We start from the raw sequence: 18,453 nt of genomic DNA on the forward strand, positions 1-18,453 counted from the left end.
TTTCTTGCTTTTCTCCTGAATCATGTGCCCAGATCGCCAAGATCTCCCCACCAAGGGACACTGTCCTTCTGATAGCCCATGCTTGCCTCTCCGTGGTGTTGCCCACATCCTCAGGCCCTGTGAGAGAGAGCCCAAGAGCGAGCTTACTGCTGGAGCAACCCGTCTTCCGTGTCTACTTCAGGTCCTCCAGTATTCAACCTCAGGCAGTCAAGCAGGTTTCATCCTGGTGACAGGTCCCAAAAGCCATTCCCATTCCAACTAGATGGAAACTAATTAGCATACACTTACATATGCACACACACTCCATCCTCCCCCCTCCCCTCCCACCTATGTATATAGAATGTAGAACGTATGGACATAGGATTTATTAACCTCTCCGAATGAGGTTTCAAGAACAAAGGCACCTCCTGACACCCAAATACACACAACCCATTCATATTATCACGGGGCACGACCGTGGGGTTTTACTGCAACAGTAACGACCATCTCTCTAACCCTTCCCTGTGTTAAGCCCTTTCCATGAATTCTCTCTTCATCACTAAAGTCCTCTGACCTCGGTACTGTTAGAGCACATCTTAACTGCGGTGGCGAGCCAGGCCTGTGATGCCTCCGCACCGTCAGGAGCTGAGGGGTAGGCCTGGTGAGCTATTGGGGTGAGAGTGGTGGTCCGGGACAGCTCCTGCGAGGAGGTGCACCTGAGCTGCCTCTTCGTAGCAGACATTGCATGCTGGCACAGCTGAAGATGGTCGGCATCTACAGCTGTACATGTATCTGAATGTTCTCTTCCTCTCCATCTTCAGGGTAACATGCTTTCTCAATGCAAATTGCAATGCATTGGATTTTGTGCTGGGGCTTCCACATGACCGAAGGGCAGGGACTTGTGATCTCGATGTTGTTGTTGGGTTTTTTGTTTTGTTTCTGGAAGGCCACTTACATAGTGGGCATAGTCTGGGAGTCTACCCAGTGAGCTGGTCTCCAGGAAATGACCTTTGATTTAGTGGCCGATACTGACTACCCTGGGGTGCTTAAATGTGCTTGGCAAGTATCATTGTCTTTGTCTCCTTTGCCCTCCTGGACCTTTAGGAGACAGTCTTCAGGTAGGGTAGGTGAGGGGCTTATGGAGCCCAGGAGAGGGTGTAGCCAAACATATATGGGAGAGATTTGGGGCACTGTTTTCTCTTCCATCAGCGTTGGGTACAAAAGGGAAGACAGATGTCCAGAGAGGGGACCCTGCCGGCTACACAAAAGCATCACCTATCAGGAAAATAGATTTTCTCCATATGCAGCCTTGTGTGGATTCCTTTTAAAAATATAAAAGGGATACCTGTTATCAAAAATGTAATGATTCCCAATCATTACATGAAGAATAAACAAGTAAGGCTTAGCCGTAGCATGTGGCTCATGGGACTGGCCTTTGCTTGAGGCAGTCACTGTAAACTGTGTCCTCTCTGTCTTCTGATGGATGCCTCTCCCTGTTTTTTAATCCAGGTACTTTATGAAACACAGAGAACTCATAAATACACGTAAGCAGTGCTGAACCTCTCGTAAAACCCCACAACCACAACTCCTGCACAGCAAACTCCAGCTAGACAACAAAAGGTCGTGTATGTGCTGCACGTAAAGTTGAACCTGGGTTTGAACTTGGACTAGCGTTTAGCGAACATTTACTAAGTGCCAAACCCTGGAATACATCCTTTCCATGAAATATCTCCTTGAATCCTCAGAGCAGCCCCGTGAAATAAAGCACGATTACTTTCACCACTTTACACATGAAAAGACAGGTTTAGAGAGCTTGTGTTACCTTGACTAAGGCCCATAGCTAGACAGAATGCATTATCAGTGGACCTCAGATACTCCATAGAGAGAAGCATATAACAATTTCCCACAGTTACAGAGCTAGGAAATGATGCAGTCAGGGTTGGAAACCTGGTCAGCCTGACTCCAGAGCTTGTGCTCTTAATCACCACATTGTCCTGATCTCAGAACTACCTTTATCCGCCTTTAAAGGATTCTTTGTGAACTACTCCGCTTAGGGGTTTAAAACAATTTTGCTTCTCCTTTCACCCAGAGTGAAAATCTGAGTGGTTTAGCTAATAAACTCTTTGTCAACATGTAGGGACTTCCCAATCCTGGAGCTTCATCTGTTCTCTCTTCCTTAGTGTTAGTTCAAAAGTTAAATTTTAGAGCATGTAATTTAAAGCTCTATTTAGAAATGCTCGTTGATGGAGTCAGAGCTGCAGCCATGGAGATGTCCCGTCGTCTGGAAGATCCTCATTACATTCTAGGCTTCTGAAAGCCAGATGAAGTATCAATAAAATATGCTGTGTCCTCCTGAGGAGTTAAGCCTCTGCACTTGAATGAATTCTTGCAGTGTCTCTCTTGCCCCCATGCTAAGGAAATCTGTAAGCGAGCAGAATGATGGGGGGAGTGGGGAATTAGGGGAAAAGCAATTTAGTGTGGTTAAGGTACCAGCGTGTGGCAAGGCCGTAAGCACTCAAAAGTTCATGGAATACCCTTTGGTGGCGATGAACTCTCTGCCTATCCTGTTGTCATTCAAACCTCAAGTGTGCTATTTGACCTTAATACATCTGCTCCATTATAATGTCACAGGTAGTGAGTACGCAGGAAGCAAGAAGGAAGGTTGCTTATTGACAGAAGTGACAAAGAACTGTTATTTTGGTGTTTCCAAGGAATGCGTTTCCTGCGATCCTAATGAGTGTGACGAGAAGACTCATTGCCAAGAAATTGTGTGATGTTTGCTTTATCTTCTTTCTGAAATGGTGCGGCTTCGGAGAGTTAGCCTGAAGTGTTTATGTGTACTGAGATATTCGGATGCCAGCAGGGCAGAAGAGGGGGTGCCAGTCGTTATTCACATATAATTAAACCTAGGTCACATTCAAGTCCATTAAGCAACAGCCTCAAATCCTTTTAATTAATGGGTTCAGACTGGTGGGCCTGAAGGAGCTAATTAAATTTTTTTCCCCAGGATTTTCTATTTAAATAGACAACCATTGTGCTTCCTACATTTTCTCCAAAGTTATTCTTTGTAATTTAGTGTTGATGAAGGTATCAACACTTCATGGCAGGCCCTGGTTTTCAGAGGTCAGAAAACACCGTGGGCCCCTGGTTAAACCCACGGAGACCCCCGTCTGCATCTTCCAGGATCCGGAAGTCCTGTGCTTTCCTGAGCCCAGCCACGGCCTGACAGAGGTCCTCTTTTCCCTGGAGAGCCGACACCTCCTCCCCCAAATCTGCTGGGGGTGGCAGATCACAGAGATCAAAAGCCTCAAGGATAGTAACCCTGGGTTCTTCGTATTTAACAAAGCTGGGATGTCTTGGGACTATTTCTTCATGCCCTCATGGAAGACGGCTTCCAAGCTCTTCTGCTACCACATTTTCCCTCACTCCTGTGTCTCCAGTTCTTCTGCTCCAGGAGAAATGACCCAGCCAGCAGTGAGAGCTCGGCTGGCTTCTCAAAGCTTTTCTTCCACAGTTCCCTCCTCTGTGGATGCCCCTGAGGGTCATCTCAAGGTTTACAGGATATGAAAGGTTATTCTTCCCAAACAATAAAAAGGTTAAGTACCCTGTTCTGTGCAGAAGAACATACAGTTATAGGATAGGGCATCTCTCCAGAAAACCTGAGATTTTAGTTTCTTGCCCCAGAAAATTCCCTGCGGGGGCTTCATGGCTCTTCAATATGCCTAACGTGGGCCACGCTGCGTGTTCAGCCCTGGAACTGAGTGCCCAGCACATACGGGTTGCATCTTCCAGTGCTGCCGGGGTTAGACTCAGGGCTGTCTAGGCTGAAGTATTCCAAATCATCATTCAGTTAAAGCAGCTGCAGAGACAGGATTACTGGGGAGAGGGCCCGGGAAAGGAGACCCAAGCATCTAGCCGTATCCAGTTCAGCAGCATCCTTCACTCTCGGGGCATGGCCGTGTGGATGTTCCCCAACATGATGGCAGAAGGAAAGGACACCCTGGGACCCAGTTATCCTTTGCCACTTGATGTGCCTGGGAGACTGGAGAGATTTCAGCATTTGCTCCTTCATGTGGGTAGGGAGATCTCACACGTCACCAAGCCTAGAGTTGGACCAAGCCCATCAGGACCCACAGCCGTCCAGTGGTGTGAAATACCCCGAGGGGAGGGTACGCAAGGATGCCTTTCTATGAGATGATGTTTCATTTCTGGACCCAGGAGTCAGTGCCACTGACTGCAGGGAGTCCCCTCTGTCACAGCGGCTCTCAGCCGTGGTCCCTGTGAGGACTCTGAGATGTGTTTTTGCTGCCATCTCTTGTCTGCCGTGGGGACAACTCGTGGTTTACTTGCTGGGGTGGGAAAGCCTTGCCCAGTTACAGCTCTACACCCTCTCCCCACATTGAGGGGAAAATAAAACCCAAGATGCTGGTGTCCCCCAGCGAAAACCCCATTATGAAAACCCATGTTTGCTGACCTACCATCATTTTAATGCAGCTCCATGTGAACTGTAATCAAACCGCCGAGCGACCTTTCTGTCCCTCTGCCCAGCATCACTGAAAGGGCCTGTTGTTCCTTTGGTTCAATGAAGAAACCTTCTGTTTAGTTAAGCAAGTGTTTTTGCAGTCATGTCTCCTGGTAAGTTACAGAAAGATTATTGTTGGGTCTTGGGTTTTGTTGTTGTTTTTATTCTGTGAGTACCTCCACCCCGCTGCCCCTTCAGCTGCCCACCCTGACACTTACTGCTTTACTTTTTTACAAAAGAGGGAAATTCATAATGACCTGAGCCGCTTCCTGGGCCCTTCAAGGTCCCTGGTCATGTTTTTCAGGTCCTAGTGTAAGCTGGCTTCTCATTTATCCACCCCCAGCCAGGGCCTGGGAACTTTCCAGAGTCTCAGAGGCATCAGCACAGGAATGGAGCCCAGAAGAGACCCCCATGAGCCAGGGACGCCAGTCTGATTGATGTGTTTACATGTGGTGTGCTTCTCTGTCTTACAGCTGTTTGTTGGACTTGGGTTCCCTTATGAAGGCCCGGCTCCCTTGGAGGCCATCGCAAATGGATGTGCTTTTCTGAATCCCAAGTTCAACCCACCCAAAAGCAGCAAAAACACAGACTTTTTCATTGGCAAGCCAACTCTGAGAGAGGTAAGCATCTGTAAAACTCATTCTACTTTCACTCATAGGAATGGTAGCTATTTATTGAGTGCTAGGAGCCCATTTGAACCTCAGAGCCTTGGACGGTAGGTATTGTCAACTTCCTTTCACTTAGTTGGGTGGAAGGGGGAGGGTGTGCAGGGGCTCAGAGAGATGGATGACTTGATTACATCCCCTCACTAAGTAGTGGCAGAGCCAGGATTTCGATCTATTTCCGTTCTACAAAGTACGGGGTCTTTTCGCCCTACCCCATCTCCATCCTAATTTGAACAGATATCGCCGGTCTTCCAATTAGCTGAACTCTGATTCCCTGGATGATTAGAGTTTATGGAATAAAAAGAAAATCAAGGGGTTAACAGGTATTTGTAAAGAACCTACTCTCTGTGAGGAGCTTTGGGGAATACAAAGTGGGCCGTGGGCTCCTTCCTTGAAGAATCATCATCCTTGAGAAGAAAGACGTATCGGGGTGACTGAATAGTATGCCTGGTATTTTAGCCGACTGTCAGCAGGGTGCCGTCCTGGGAAGCAGTCCTGCCGTCGCTCGAACCATTTGCAGAAGCCTTATTGGGATTGCCTTTGGAGGTCCTCTCGAAAATCCACAGTGGGTGATGAATCACCATTGAAGGCAGTTGGATTCTATTTGGGACCATAAACCAAAGTCATTTAGAGCATGTGAGTGACCAGGCTGGGTGTTTCTATATCTGGTTAGAAACACGTATGTGCAAGAACCCATAAGATTGATTTCTTATTATTTCTTATTTATTTCTGCACAGTTCGTAAGTGGCTCTCCAGGCTACTTTCAAGGAGGAAGCCTCTAAGTGTCGATTTGTCCCAGTGCCCTTGTCATTTGGGACCGTCTGCTGGGGAGGACACTGCTGGGCAGCCCTCCCGGGACATGTTTCTAAAGCATACATTTTTCACCTCTGCTACATTTTTTTTTTTTTTTTTTTGCCGTACACGGGCCTCTCACTGTTGTGGCCTCTCCCGTTGCGGAGCACAGGCTCCGGACGCGCAGGCTCAGCGGCCATGGCTCACGGGCCCAGCCGCTCCGCGGCATGTGGGATCTTCCCGGACCGGGGCACGAACCCGCGTCCCCTGCATCGGCAGGCGGACTCTCAACCACTGCGCCACCAGGGAAGCCCACCTCTGCTACTTTTAAACCTTTCTGGGTCAGTTCTCCTGACCCCATTCCCCCCTTCCCCAAATAGTATATAAAACACATTTTCCGTGATTATTCTTTACCTTTCAGTCAGAGAACTTACCAGTTAATAGAGTTGATCATTCTGAGAGTTCTTTTCGTTGACCCACCCCATCACTGGTGAAAGGGCCAAAGGAGATGGAAGAAGATCAGCAAGACCACAGATTATCCTGAAAAAGATGAACCTATGGCCCAGATAACCTCTGACAAAGGTTAACGAGGCGTGTGTGTGCGCGCACGCTTGCTTTCTCCTTCTGCTGTCTTGTAAATTTGAGTTCTTCATTTTGAGGGGCGGGGGGTCATTCCTCAGCAACACTTAATGCACACAGTGTTTGGACTTCCCGTGCTGTGGGGCAGGTACCAGAACACAGATCAGGAACCTTCAGTCTGGTACCCAAGAACTTACTCTTTGCAAAGGTTTGAAAGGATGCTCCCCAGCAGTGAGAATGCCTCAACTTAGGCATCTGTGCTTTAGCGTGCAACTGACTTTGAAACTTCGGAGCTCTGGGTAGGAAATGCGGGCTAATCAATCATTCCTGTGTTACGTTTGAATGTAGGAAATCTCTGAAGTTCTACATCTGCCTAAATTGGATAATTATTTGTAATTTTCGATGTTTTTTTGTGATAAATTATACACAGTGAGAAACGATGATTTTAACCTTTTTTGAGTATACAGTTCACTGGCATTCAGTACATTCGCGATGTTGTGCAATCATCACCACTGTCCACTGTCATAGATTTATTGTTCCAAACAGAAGCTCTGTACATTAACAGTAACTCTCCCTTCTCCCCTGCTCCAGCCCTGAATAGAAGAGTAACCACTACTCTACTTTCTGTCTATAGAAATTTACCTATTCTAGGTGCCTAACGTAAGTGTCATCGTACAGTGTTCGTGACCAGCTTATTTCACTAAGCATGTTTTCAAGGTTCGTTCACGTTACATGTGTCAGAACCTTTCCTTTTTAAGGCTGAATAATATTTCATCGTATGAATAGCCCACGTTTTGTTTATCCGTTCCTCTGTTCATCGACACTTGGATTGTTTCCATTTCTTGTCTATTACGAAAAGTGCGGCTACAAACATGGGTGTACAAGTATCTGTTTGAGTCCTTGCTTTCAGTTCTTTGTGGTATATATACCTATGAGGGGAATTGCTGGAACTTGCTTTTTATTTATTTTGAAATAATATTAGTCTTAAAGAAAAGCTGCAGAAAGATTACAAAGTTTGGTTATGTGCTTCATGCAGCTTCCGCTAATGGTAACATATTATAAAACCACGGTGTAATTGTCAAAACCAAGAAGTTAACATTGGTACCGTAATATTATCTAAACTACAGACTCTATTTGGATTTCACCAGTTTTTCCACCAACATCCTTTTTCTGGTCCAGCCTCCCACATGGCCGTTACCTGTCATGTCTCTTTAGTCTCCTCCAATCTGTGCCAATTCTTCAGTCTTTCACTGTCATTCATGACCTTGACATTTTGAAAGAGTACCAGTCAGTTGTTCTGTACACTGTCCCTCCATTTGGATTTGACTGGTGTTTTCTCCTGATTAGTTTGAGGTTACACATTTTTGGCAAGAATCCCACAGAAGTCATGTGGCCTCAGTGTATCATGTCAGGGGGTGCGTGATACCAGTGTTTTATTACTTGGTGATGTAACCTTGATCACTTGGTTAAGGTCGTGTTTGCCAGGTTTCTCCACCGTAAAGGTACTGTTTTTCTCTATATTGGGGGAAGTACTTTGAGACCATGCAAATACCCTCGTTCTCCTCCAACTTTTGCCCCTTTATTTTTACCATGTATCAGGGGATCTTTCTTGCAACCATTTGATTTTTCCCTCATGATTTTTTTTCTGGTTTCCCATGATAATAACCATCTTAGTTAACATTTATTGGAGCACTTACTGTGTGCTAAGGGCTTGTTAAAAATGATTTTGTATTGAAGTATAGTTGATTTACAATGTTGTATTACTTTCAGGTGTACAGCAAAGTGATTCGGTTTCATATATATATTTTTTCTTTTTCAGATGCTTTTCCCATATAGGTTATTACAAAATATTGAGTAGAGTTCCCTGTGCTATACAGTAGCTCCTTGTTTTTTTATCCATTTTATATATAGTAGTATGTATACATTATTCCCAAATTCCTAATTTATCCCTCCCCCTACCCCACCCTTTCCCCTTCGGTAACCATAAGTTTGTTTTCTATGTCTATGAGTCTTTTTCTGTTTTGTAAATAAGTTCATTTGTATCATTTTTTTAGATTCCACATATAAGTGATATCACATGGTATTTGCCTTTCTCTGTCTGACTTACTAATGCATGAAAAGCAAAGAAACCCATCAGTTTTCTTATTGCAGTTTCTATATACAAGACTTTGGGAAATGATTCATCAAAACTATTTTGGACTGACTTGGTACCTTCTTGATCACTAGAATTAGATAATAATTTCAATTTTGATAATTCTGAAGATTTTGATAACACTGTATTACAACTGAGTACTTTTTCCTGAAAAAAATTTAAGACCCTCTTAAACACAATCTAACCCTTTCCCAGTGAATGATGTAATGTTACATAGATCAGATCAGCCAGTATGAAATTGTTGCGAAAAGTATGTTCATGCTGTCGGTTGTGATTCTTTAGTAATTTGCTTTTTGTTGAGGTGATAGAGGGTTTTCATTCTTCATGGCATCAAAAGGGAATAGGTGTTGGAGCTGCCGCCCAGGCATTTGGTTCCTCCTGTCCTTTCAGCTGGTCCCACCAGTGCTGGAATGAGACTCCGGTTAGAATGGCACTGGGGGAGGCTTTCAACAGCTGCTCAGCAAGTGACCTCCCACAAGTGACTCCATCAGTCCTGGGCTCCCGTGGGAGGGCTGGGATGCAGAGGTCAGCTGACAGATGTTCATTGTATCCCCACAGGGCCTGTGGTACTAAGTCACTGCACTGGGGGAGCTTATCAAGACACATTTCCTGTTTCCCAGGAGCTCAGATTTTGATATGGAAGTGTGATAAGAGCGATGTCTAATCAACGGGCATGCATAAGGAAAGAGCTGAGTACATTAAGCAGGGGAAGTTAACTTGGAGTGGTGCCCGGCGGAGGATGTGCTGGGTTAGCTAGAAGGGGATAGTGGGGGAGCTGTGCTTTAGAGGAAAAGAAGAGTCGGGTTTTGAGTTGGAGAAGCATGAATGTTGATGCGTTGGAGGGAAACCCCAAGCAGGTCACTTTACTTTATGCAGGAGGGCAGGTTCCATCTGATGTCCATTTCCTTCTCCGCTGGAGACGGTGCAGAGAGCAGGCTGGTAGCCAGCGACATGACACAGCTTTGAGGGGAGCCAGTGAACCTGACCTCACGGGCAGGTGGGCCACCCCACTCTGCTCTTTCAGCTCACAGAATCCCCCTGATCAAAGATGCTTTTAATTGGGAAAGAGCTATCAACACTTGTACAGATTTCTAAGGGTCAAGAATCCCTAGGAAGTATCCTTTTTCTTTTTTTCCTCAGCAAATAGAAGAATTTTAACCAAAGCGTATATAATTACGTAGCTATCTTCTTGTGCCCTTGCTAATCTTTTGAGCTAAGCAGCAATAGATCCATGTAAATGGGTCCATGTAAATTGCATCTATGTCTCTTCTTTGCCTTCATTTGAAGAGAAGTCTAAATTTTTCTTTGTATTTAGAAAACAAAAAGCTTTGTTTTTATTTTTGCATTGGACCCATTTTTAAAACCACAGTGTACACACTCAAGAGAAGTTCCGTATGCCTTAAATATAATGTGGTTGGTTCAAGTTACACTTTAAATGTAATATAATTTGGATTTCTCTCTTTATATTGGGAAACATATTAGTAGGTTCTTTTTTTTTGCGGTATGTGGGCCTCTCACTGCTGTGGCCTCTCCCGTTGCGGAGCGCAGGCTCAGCGGCCATGGCTCACGGGCCCAGCCGCTCCGCGGCATGTGGGATCTTCCCGGACCAGGGCACGAACCCGTGTCCCCTGCATCGGCAGGCGGACTCTCAACCACTGCGCCACCAGGGAAGCCCGGTTCTTAATCATTATTCTGACATTTTGTAAACCTTTAGAAATTCTGTGACTCCAGGGTTTCCTTTTCCATAAAGAGAACTTGTGTTCTTCTTGGAGATTTAACAGCCGCTCTGAAACAACGTCTTATATTTAATAAGTTTTCATTACTTTTACAGACTATACTCCAGTAAATATACTGATTGATATACGATAGCTCAGATCATACGGTTCTCAAGAAATTAACAAGGACGAATGGAACATTCAGAGGGGGAATAATGAATCACAAAACGCCTTACTCATAAAATTAAGTAACCCTCCATAAATGTAAATGAACAAAATGATAATGGCTCAGCATCTTGTATTTTCCAAGTGCTTAGAGCAACCTTGTAAATGAGCAGGGACCTTAAAAGGCAGAGGGGAGAGAGACTGCTAAATAGTGACACTGATGGCAACTTTCATTTACCCTGATTCAGTTGGAAGAATTAGTTAGTTTGTTCTCCAGGCCACAAAATGAAAATGGTATGACACTTTACTCAGCTTCAGGAAAGGTCTAATGCAGACATACATTCAGTCCTGGGATTTTGTTTTAGGTTAGCTGGTTTTAAGCAACTAATGAAAAGGCTGGTGTTTCCATTGAGCTCCTTTTGGTCATTGTCTTAAGAGCTCAAGAGCATCCTTTAAAATTGTCATCTTCCGTTTTTGTCAAAAAGGTAAAAAGTTGTTGAAGGATCTAGATTTGAATTTGCTCTGCTGCTTTCTAGCTATGTGGTCTTGGGGAGTTGTAAGCCCCTCTAACCCTCAGAATCCTCATCAATGCACAGGAAACCTGATAAATAATGTCTGCTCAGGTGATTAGCCCCGTGCCTGCCCCAACTGAGGGGCCTCACTGATGCGTGCTCAATCTAAAATATGTGCTGAGAAAAAGAAAAGCGTGCTCCCCCAGCTCCAGGGGCCTGCGGGCACTCTTCTTCTATCCCTGACCACGCAGCTGAGCAAAAGAAAAAGGGTATATGTCAGAAGCATGGGGAGCTGCAGGCTAGCGAGGGGCGTGACTCTGGCAGAAGAGGCAGGAGCAAAGTCTAGGATACCTGCACCTCAGAATCGCCTGATTTCCACGAGTGGGGGCCAGAGAAGGCTCAGAGTGGAGGCCCAGTAATTTATCTTCTGGGTTTCCCCCCTGAGTAATGCATGCACACCATTGGTGTGGTAAGACACGAAGAACGGTGGCCAAGAGCAAGCTGCAGAGGTGCCAGTTGAATCACCCAGTCCTCTGAGTATATTGGGATCTGAAGGAAGAAAAGGGAACCAGCTTGGCCTCAACCCTTCCACACCCAACACCTTCTTTTATTCTAAGTGTATTATAACATCTTCTTTTCACTCCTGAAATGAAAAATATACCCTGGTAACATCATACAGAGTGAAGTAAGTCAGAAAGAGAAAGACAAATACCGTATGCTGACACATAGATATGGAATCTAAGGGGAAAAAAAAGGTCATGAAGAACCTAGGGGTAAGACAGGAATAAAGACACAGACCAACTAGAGAATGGACTTGAGGACCTGGGGAGGGGCAAGGGTGAGCTGTGACAAAGTGAGAGAGAGGCATGGACATATATACACTACCAAATGTAGAATAGATAGCTAGTGGGAAGCAGCCGCATAGCACAGGGAGGTCAGCTCCGTGCTCTGTGACCACCTAGAGGGGTGGGATAGGGAGGGTGGGAGGGTGGGAGGGAGGGAGATGCAAGAGGGAAGAGATATGGGGATATATGTATATGTATAACTGATTCACTCTGTTATACAGCAGAAACTAACACACCATTGTAAAGCAATTATACTCCAATAAAGATGTTTAAAAAATCTATTCAATTGCAAGTTTAATCTAAATAAAATCAAAGAGAAATGTGATTATCACACACACACAAAGAATGATTCTCTAATTCTAATATGAAAGAGAAGTAAAAGGAAAATACTTTGCTATAAGGTAATAGATATTTTGTGTATATGTGGTCCAGAAATACTGTATCATACCCATGAACCACACTAGAAGGCATCATGGTGTCTCATTCCTCCTTACAGTGAATATGTTTGTATTTAAGAAGAATAGGGCTTCCCTGGTGGCGCAGTGGTTGAGGGTCCGCCTGCCGATGCAGGGGACGTGGGTTCGTGCCCCGATCTGGGAAGATCCCACATGTCGCGGAGCGGCTGGGCCCGTGAGCCATGGCCGCTGAGCCTGCGCGTCCGGAGCCTGTGCTCCGCAACGCGAGAGGCCACAACAGTGAGAGGCCCACGTACCGCAAAAAAAAAAAAAGAAGAAGAAAACATTGAGCTGAATCTGGTTAGCCCTTTTTACTTATAATTGACATTAAAGAAAGAGAAGCTAAATAAAAAGGTGCCTACGTGTAGACACACAGATATACTCCATTGGCATTACTGTGACAGCTTCAAATACAGACTGGTTTGGGTATGTTGTACTGGAGACCCAGATCCTCTGCGTGGCATTGACTTTGCTGCCATGATTTTTCTGAAATGATAACAGCTTATTGGTGAAATTCCCAATAACATGTCCCTTGATTTACATGGCAATTATGTTCCTGGAAAACTCAATGTATATTCAGACTGTGCCAAAGAGGCAGATTCTGTGAACCCACCTGAGAGCTTGGCGGGGCATGTGAAGGCCTGTGGGGAGTGGACAGTTCTGCCCTGTGCAGGACGGTCACACACATCTCAAGGCGTCTGGCATCCCTGGTCCTCAGCCACGGGTTGGGGCAGCACCCACCAACTTTGAGAACTGAAAGTGCACCAGAGTGCTTTCTTTATACCACAGCCTTAAAAGGATACAAGAATAAAGGTGGGAACAAGTTTGAGGGGTAAATTTAGCTGTCTTTAGAAAACGGATTCTTCAAGAACTGAGAATTGCCAATATTCCTGTGGGTTTCTTTGGCCACCCTTTGTTTTTAAAATAAAACCTCCTTTAAAACAAAAGCTACTTTTCCTTGCTTTTCTGATCACACATTGCCTTATGACTCTTAAGGCTCCAGTGTTATGCTAATTATTATTCCAAAATTCTCTCTCTTTCTGGTAGCATTATTTCCCTTTCTGTCACCTTTCATATGTGCCGTTACGTGTCCTTCTGTGACTTTAAAGCCTATGAGAACTTTATTGTAATTTCCTTATACTTACCTGTCTATCCTAACCAGTATTTTATAACAGATGCTAGTTTGATCTAGGTGATTTTCAGGGCTGGGATATGACTGAGGGTAAATATTCATTATTTCTTGGTGTGATTTGGGGGGTTGAAGCCATCTGTAACAGCCTCCATGTCACCTGGTTATGACATTCTAACTCTTTTTTCAAAGCGGTACTCAAGGTGAGGAGCCATCACCGGACCTGCCCTGTGGATGCCGTGGTCTCACACAGGGCCGTGCCCTCCTGGGACCCCTAGACTCCCAGGAACCCCTCCAAAGTGCCCAAGATCCCAGCTCCAAGGGTCTAAGACAGCGTAGCCTGGCCGTGTGTCTTTTAAAACATCCCACATGAGCCTGGTGGGCACCCATGGGCACTGCCAGTGTTGCCAGCCGGGCACACTTGACAGCCTCGGTGTCCTTACCTGTACCTGTCAGGGCTGTGCCTGCTTCTCCAGATGGTCCTGACAGTAGATGTCCTGCTGGTCAAAGCAAAAAAGAAAGAAAGAAAGCTGTGGAATCCTCCCTCTTTTATTGTTACCTGCTTACGGGGTGCTTAGGAGGTTTCGATCGTCAAGGGTCCAAAACAAAAAGTGACATTACCTACACAAGTACAACTCGGAACCGTAAAAAGCATAACGCTTCACCTAGCACAGAAGGTTGAGAAATGAAAAAAGCCAGTGTTCGTGAGACTGAGGTGTTCTGTTTTCTCTTTTCCAGCTGACCTCCCAGCATCCTTATGCCGAAGTTTTCATCGGCCAGCCACACGTCTGGACTGTTGACCTCGACAATCAGGAGGGGGTGGAGGACGCCGTGAAAGCAATTTTAAGTCAGAAGGTTATATCTTTTATTCCATTTTCCCCCATTTGTGATGTGAACGGGATCATGTGGAAAACATCACAGGCCCTTCGTTCAAGTAATTAGAATGGTTCCATGTCAGCTTGACTCTGAAATTTAGAAAATGGCCCAGCTGTAGGACTGGCCTGGGGATTTTTGTGGATGTTCTGTGAAATGGAATTAGAGCTGGTGTCCAGATGCGTGCATGGATTCTACAGACCCTTTCGACATGGCTCCTGGGTCCCAGACACAGCAGTAGAAACTTGAATTCTACTTGTGTCAGTGACCTCATTATGTAGCTCTCCCAAAGATCAGAAAAGATAGACCCGCTCCCCTGCAAAAAAAAAAAAAAAAGTGAGAAGGAAAAGGACTAATTAAGGAAATACTGGAAAATGTTTTTTATAGCATCTGTTTATTTGGCTTTTCTACCTAAACATCTTATAAAATTTTGTATAAGTAACTAACATCTCTGGACTCTCCAGAACAATTCAGCAGACATGTATTAAGTACCTACTGTATGCAGAGTGCCCTCTGAACCACTGTCAGGGACGCTCACTTCCGTAAGCATAAACGAGGCTGGCTCCCTGCCTGTAGGAAACTTAACCACCCTGTAGGGGATGGGTCAAGTTATCCTCTCTCCCAACCCTGGGACTGCCTTGGATTCTACCAGTAAACCCTGCCCTCTGTCCTCCTCCTATCAGAGCAGCGATTACTCTGTTATAATTTTTTAAGAGAAGCAGTATAGGTGTGGTTATAAGGACAGGCTAGAATCAGACAGCTTGGGTTGGGGTCCAGCAGTGTCCCCTCGGGCAGTTACTTAACCTCTGAGGCTCAGTTTCCTCATCCCTGATGTAGGCTAATTTCACCTACTTTACAGGTACTTGAGAGGATCCAATGAGATAATGAATATAAAGTGCTTAAGTGCAGTGTCGATCTCATAATAAATGTCTAGTGAGGAGTATTAAGTCAGTATTGCATATATAATAATGTAACATTCTTTTTTACTGACGTATAGTTGATTTACAGTGTTGTGTTAGTTTCCAGTGTACAGCAAAGTGATTCTGTTATACATGTATATACATTCTTTTACATATTCTTTTTCTATTATGGTTTATTACAGGATATTGAATATAGTTCCCTGTACTATACAGTAGGACCTTGTTGTTTATCCATCCTATAGATAATAGCTTGCATCTGCTAATCCCAAACTCCCAATCCAACTCTCTCCTGCCCCCTCACCCCCTTGGCAACCACAAATCTGTCCTCTATATCTGTGAGTCTGTTTCTGTTTCGTAGATAAGCTCATTTGTGTCGTATTTTAGATTCCACAAATAAGTGACATCATATATGTCTTTGACTTGCTTCACTTAGTATGATAATCTCTAGGTCCATTCGTGTAGCTGCAAATGGTATTATTTCATTTTTTATGGCTGAGTAATATTCCGGTGTGTGTGTGTGTGTGTGTGTGTGTGTGTGTGTGTGTGTGTGTGTGTGTACATACATACACGCCACATTTTCTTTATCCATTCATCTGTCGATGGACTGTTGTTTCCATGTCTTGGCTAATGTAATACTATAACTTTCTTACTTTTGTTAGTGATAGTCTGGATTTCCATTAGACCGTAAGCAGCATGGGCAGGAACGATACCTGTCTCACTGCTGTGTTCTCAGGACCCAGCATAGCGATGTACCTAATAGATGGTGGGAGGCATGGAGGGAGCGAGGCATAGATGTATGCACATCAGCACACTGAGGCAGAGTATGTTCAGTGCCAAGACCAACAAGCCAGAGATGGAGGAGTGTCTGTCTTCTCTGCTTCTTTTTTTTTTTTATTGAAGTATAGTTGATTTACAATGTTGTGTTAGTTTCTGGTGTACAACAAAAATGATTCCGATATGTATATATATGTGTGTATATATATGAGTATATATATATACTTTTTCATATTCTTTTCCATTATGGTTTAATTACAGGATATTGAATATAGTTCCCTGTGCTATACAGTAGGTCCTTGTTGTTTATCTGCTTTATACACGGTAGTTTGTATCTGCTCATCCCAAAGTCTTAATTTATCCCTCCCCGCTCCTTTCCCCCCTGGTAACCGTAAGTTTCTCTTCTATTTCTGTCTTCTCTGCTCCTTATAAGGACATCTGGAGAATGCAGCATTGAGTTAAGTCTCAGAGCATGAGTAGGAATCTGCAAAGTTAAACAGAGAAGTGAGCCCAGAAAGACATGAGTTAGAGGAACAGTGAGAGTCAAGGGGGAGAGGCTAGAAAGGCATGTATCCGAGGAGGAGTTGCCAGTTGGCCCATGTAAAGGGCCGCCTTTCCCCTTTGGGGAATAAAGTGGGGCCCTCCCAACTGCCAGTTTCAGCTACGGACCACATCTCCTGGGGAACAGGAGTACTCCAGCGTGTCACCCATGTCCCTTTAGAGCAGGTCTAGTTATTGAGCTTTGAGGTAGCTGCTCAGAGCTTCCCATCAGCGACGTGTACGATCTCATCCCAGTCTCAAGTTTAGGGCAGAAGTCCCCCAGACCTCTGGTGGCCAAGCCAAGAGATGAAGTGCTGAGTGGGTGTGGTGCTGCTGGCCACCTCAAGCACCTGCTGCATGTCTGCAGCTTCCCACCAGAGGATCCTTCTTGCAGAGATCAAACGCTCTTCTTTCTTCAGTCTCAGAGTCCTCTAGGGTATTAGCTTCTAAAGCTGCCATAACAGAGAACCACAAAGTGGTGGTTGAAACAACAGAAATTTATTCTCTTACAGTTCTGGAGGCTGCAATTAAAATTCAGATGTCAGCATCTGAAATTAAGCTGTCGGCAGGGCCATGCTCCCTCTGACGCCTCTCATGGAGGGTCCTTCCTCGGCTCTTCCACCTTCTGGTGGCCCCAGGTACTCCTTGGTTTGCAGCTGCAACACTTTCATCTCTGTCTCTGCTGTCATATGGTGTGCTCCGTGTGTGTGTGTGTGTCTTTCTTTCTATCTGTTTTCTCCACTTCTCACAGAGACATCAGTCATGTTGGATTAGGGCCCACCCTAAATCACTATGACCTCTTCTTATCCTGATTCCATCTGCGAAGACCTTATTTCCAAATAGGGTCCCATTCACAGGTACTGGGGGTTAGGACTTCAACATACCTTTTGTGGGTGGGGGACAGAGTTCAACCCACAACACTTAGTTAAGTGTGCATTCTTTTGAAGAGGAGTAATTTGAAAGCTAATGTAGAGGCAGAAAATCTTGGATCACAGAGTCCAAAACTTTTTAGATAATAGATCCCTTTTGTCAAACAAAAATCTCGTGGGAATGCCTGACATGTAAAGCACTAAGTGGGTGCTGAGTTCTATCCACTTCTACATGAGGCTCTGTTCACTTCATGGAACATCTACTGCTCCCCTTTTTAAAACCCTGACCAACCCTTTCCCTAAAACCATTTAAGGCCACTTAAGGGGGCATAAAAAGTAATTACAATAGTAGGTCATATGTAGGGAGAAGCTCTTTTTATACCTCCAGAATCTCTCTCTGTACATCTTTTTTTTTTTTTTTTTGGCGGTACGCAGGCCTCTCACTGTTGTGGCCTCTCCCGTTGCAGAGCACAGGCTCCGGATGCGCAGGCTCCGGATGCGCAGGCTCAGTGGCCATGGCTCACGGGCCCAGCCGCCCTGCGGCATGTGGGATCTTCCCGGACTGGGGCACGAACCCGTGTCCCCTGCATCGGCAGGCGGACTCTCAACCACTGCGCCACCAGGGGAGCCCTCTCTCTGTACATCTTTATGAGCCTTGTCTCATTTAATCCTTCTGCAGATAAGAAAATTAAGGTTTAAAGAAAATTCAGTAATTTACATTAAATCGCACAACTAGTAAGTAGTAGAACCTGGATTGAAACTAGTATTTTTGACTAGTTTATTAAGAAAAAATTTAAAAAGAAAAACATCATTAAATGAAGTAAAGGGAAGACGAGAGTGAGAGAGAAAGTAAGGAATGAGATTAATACAAAGACTATTAACATTATAATCCTTATGCTTGTTATAAATGGGTCAGAAATTTGGTGCCAAGCTTTCTCATATTTAATTACAAGATTTTAAATTACAT

The 18,453-nt window shown here is 44.8% G+C and overlaps 1 protein-coding gene across 3 annotated transcripts in view; it reads left to right on the plus strand.

The window, feature by feature from the left end:
• The window catches only part of MGAT5 (alpha-1,6-mannosylglycoprotein 6-beta-N-acetylglucosaminyltransferase), a 370,454-nt gene that overhangs the window by 322,521 nt on the left and 29,480 nt on the right, over positions 1-18,453 (plus strand). For all 3 annotated transcript variants that reach the window (XM_004265434.4, XM_033420274.2, XM_049712683.1), the window contains exons 14-15: positions 4,975-5,121; positions 14,249-14,365. In XM_004265434.4, coding sequence (XP_004265482.1) covers positions 4,975-5,121; positions 14,249-14,365 — 264 coding nt within the window. The remainder of the gene's footprint in view (positions 1-4,974; positions 5,122-14,248; positions 14,366-18,453) is intronic.

This window comes from Orcinus orca, chromosome 7 (assembly GCF_937001465.1).
Source record: "Orcinus orca chromosome 7, mOrcOrc1.1, whole genome shotgun sequence".
In the NCBI taxonomy this organism is placed as follows: domain Eukaryota; kingdom Metazoa; phylum Chordata; class Mammalia; order Artiodactyla; family Delphinidae; genus Orcinus; species Orcinus orca.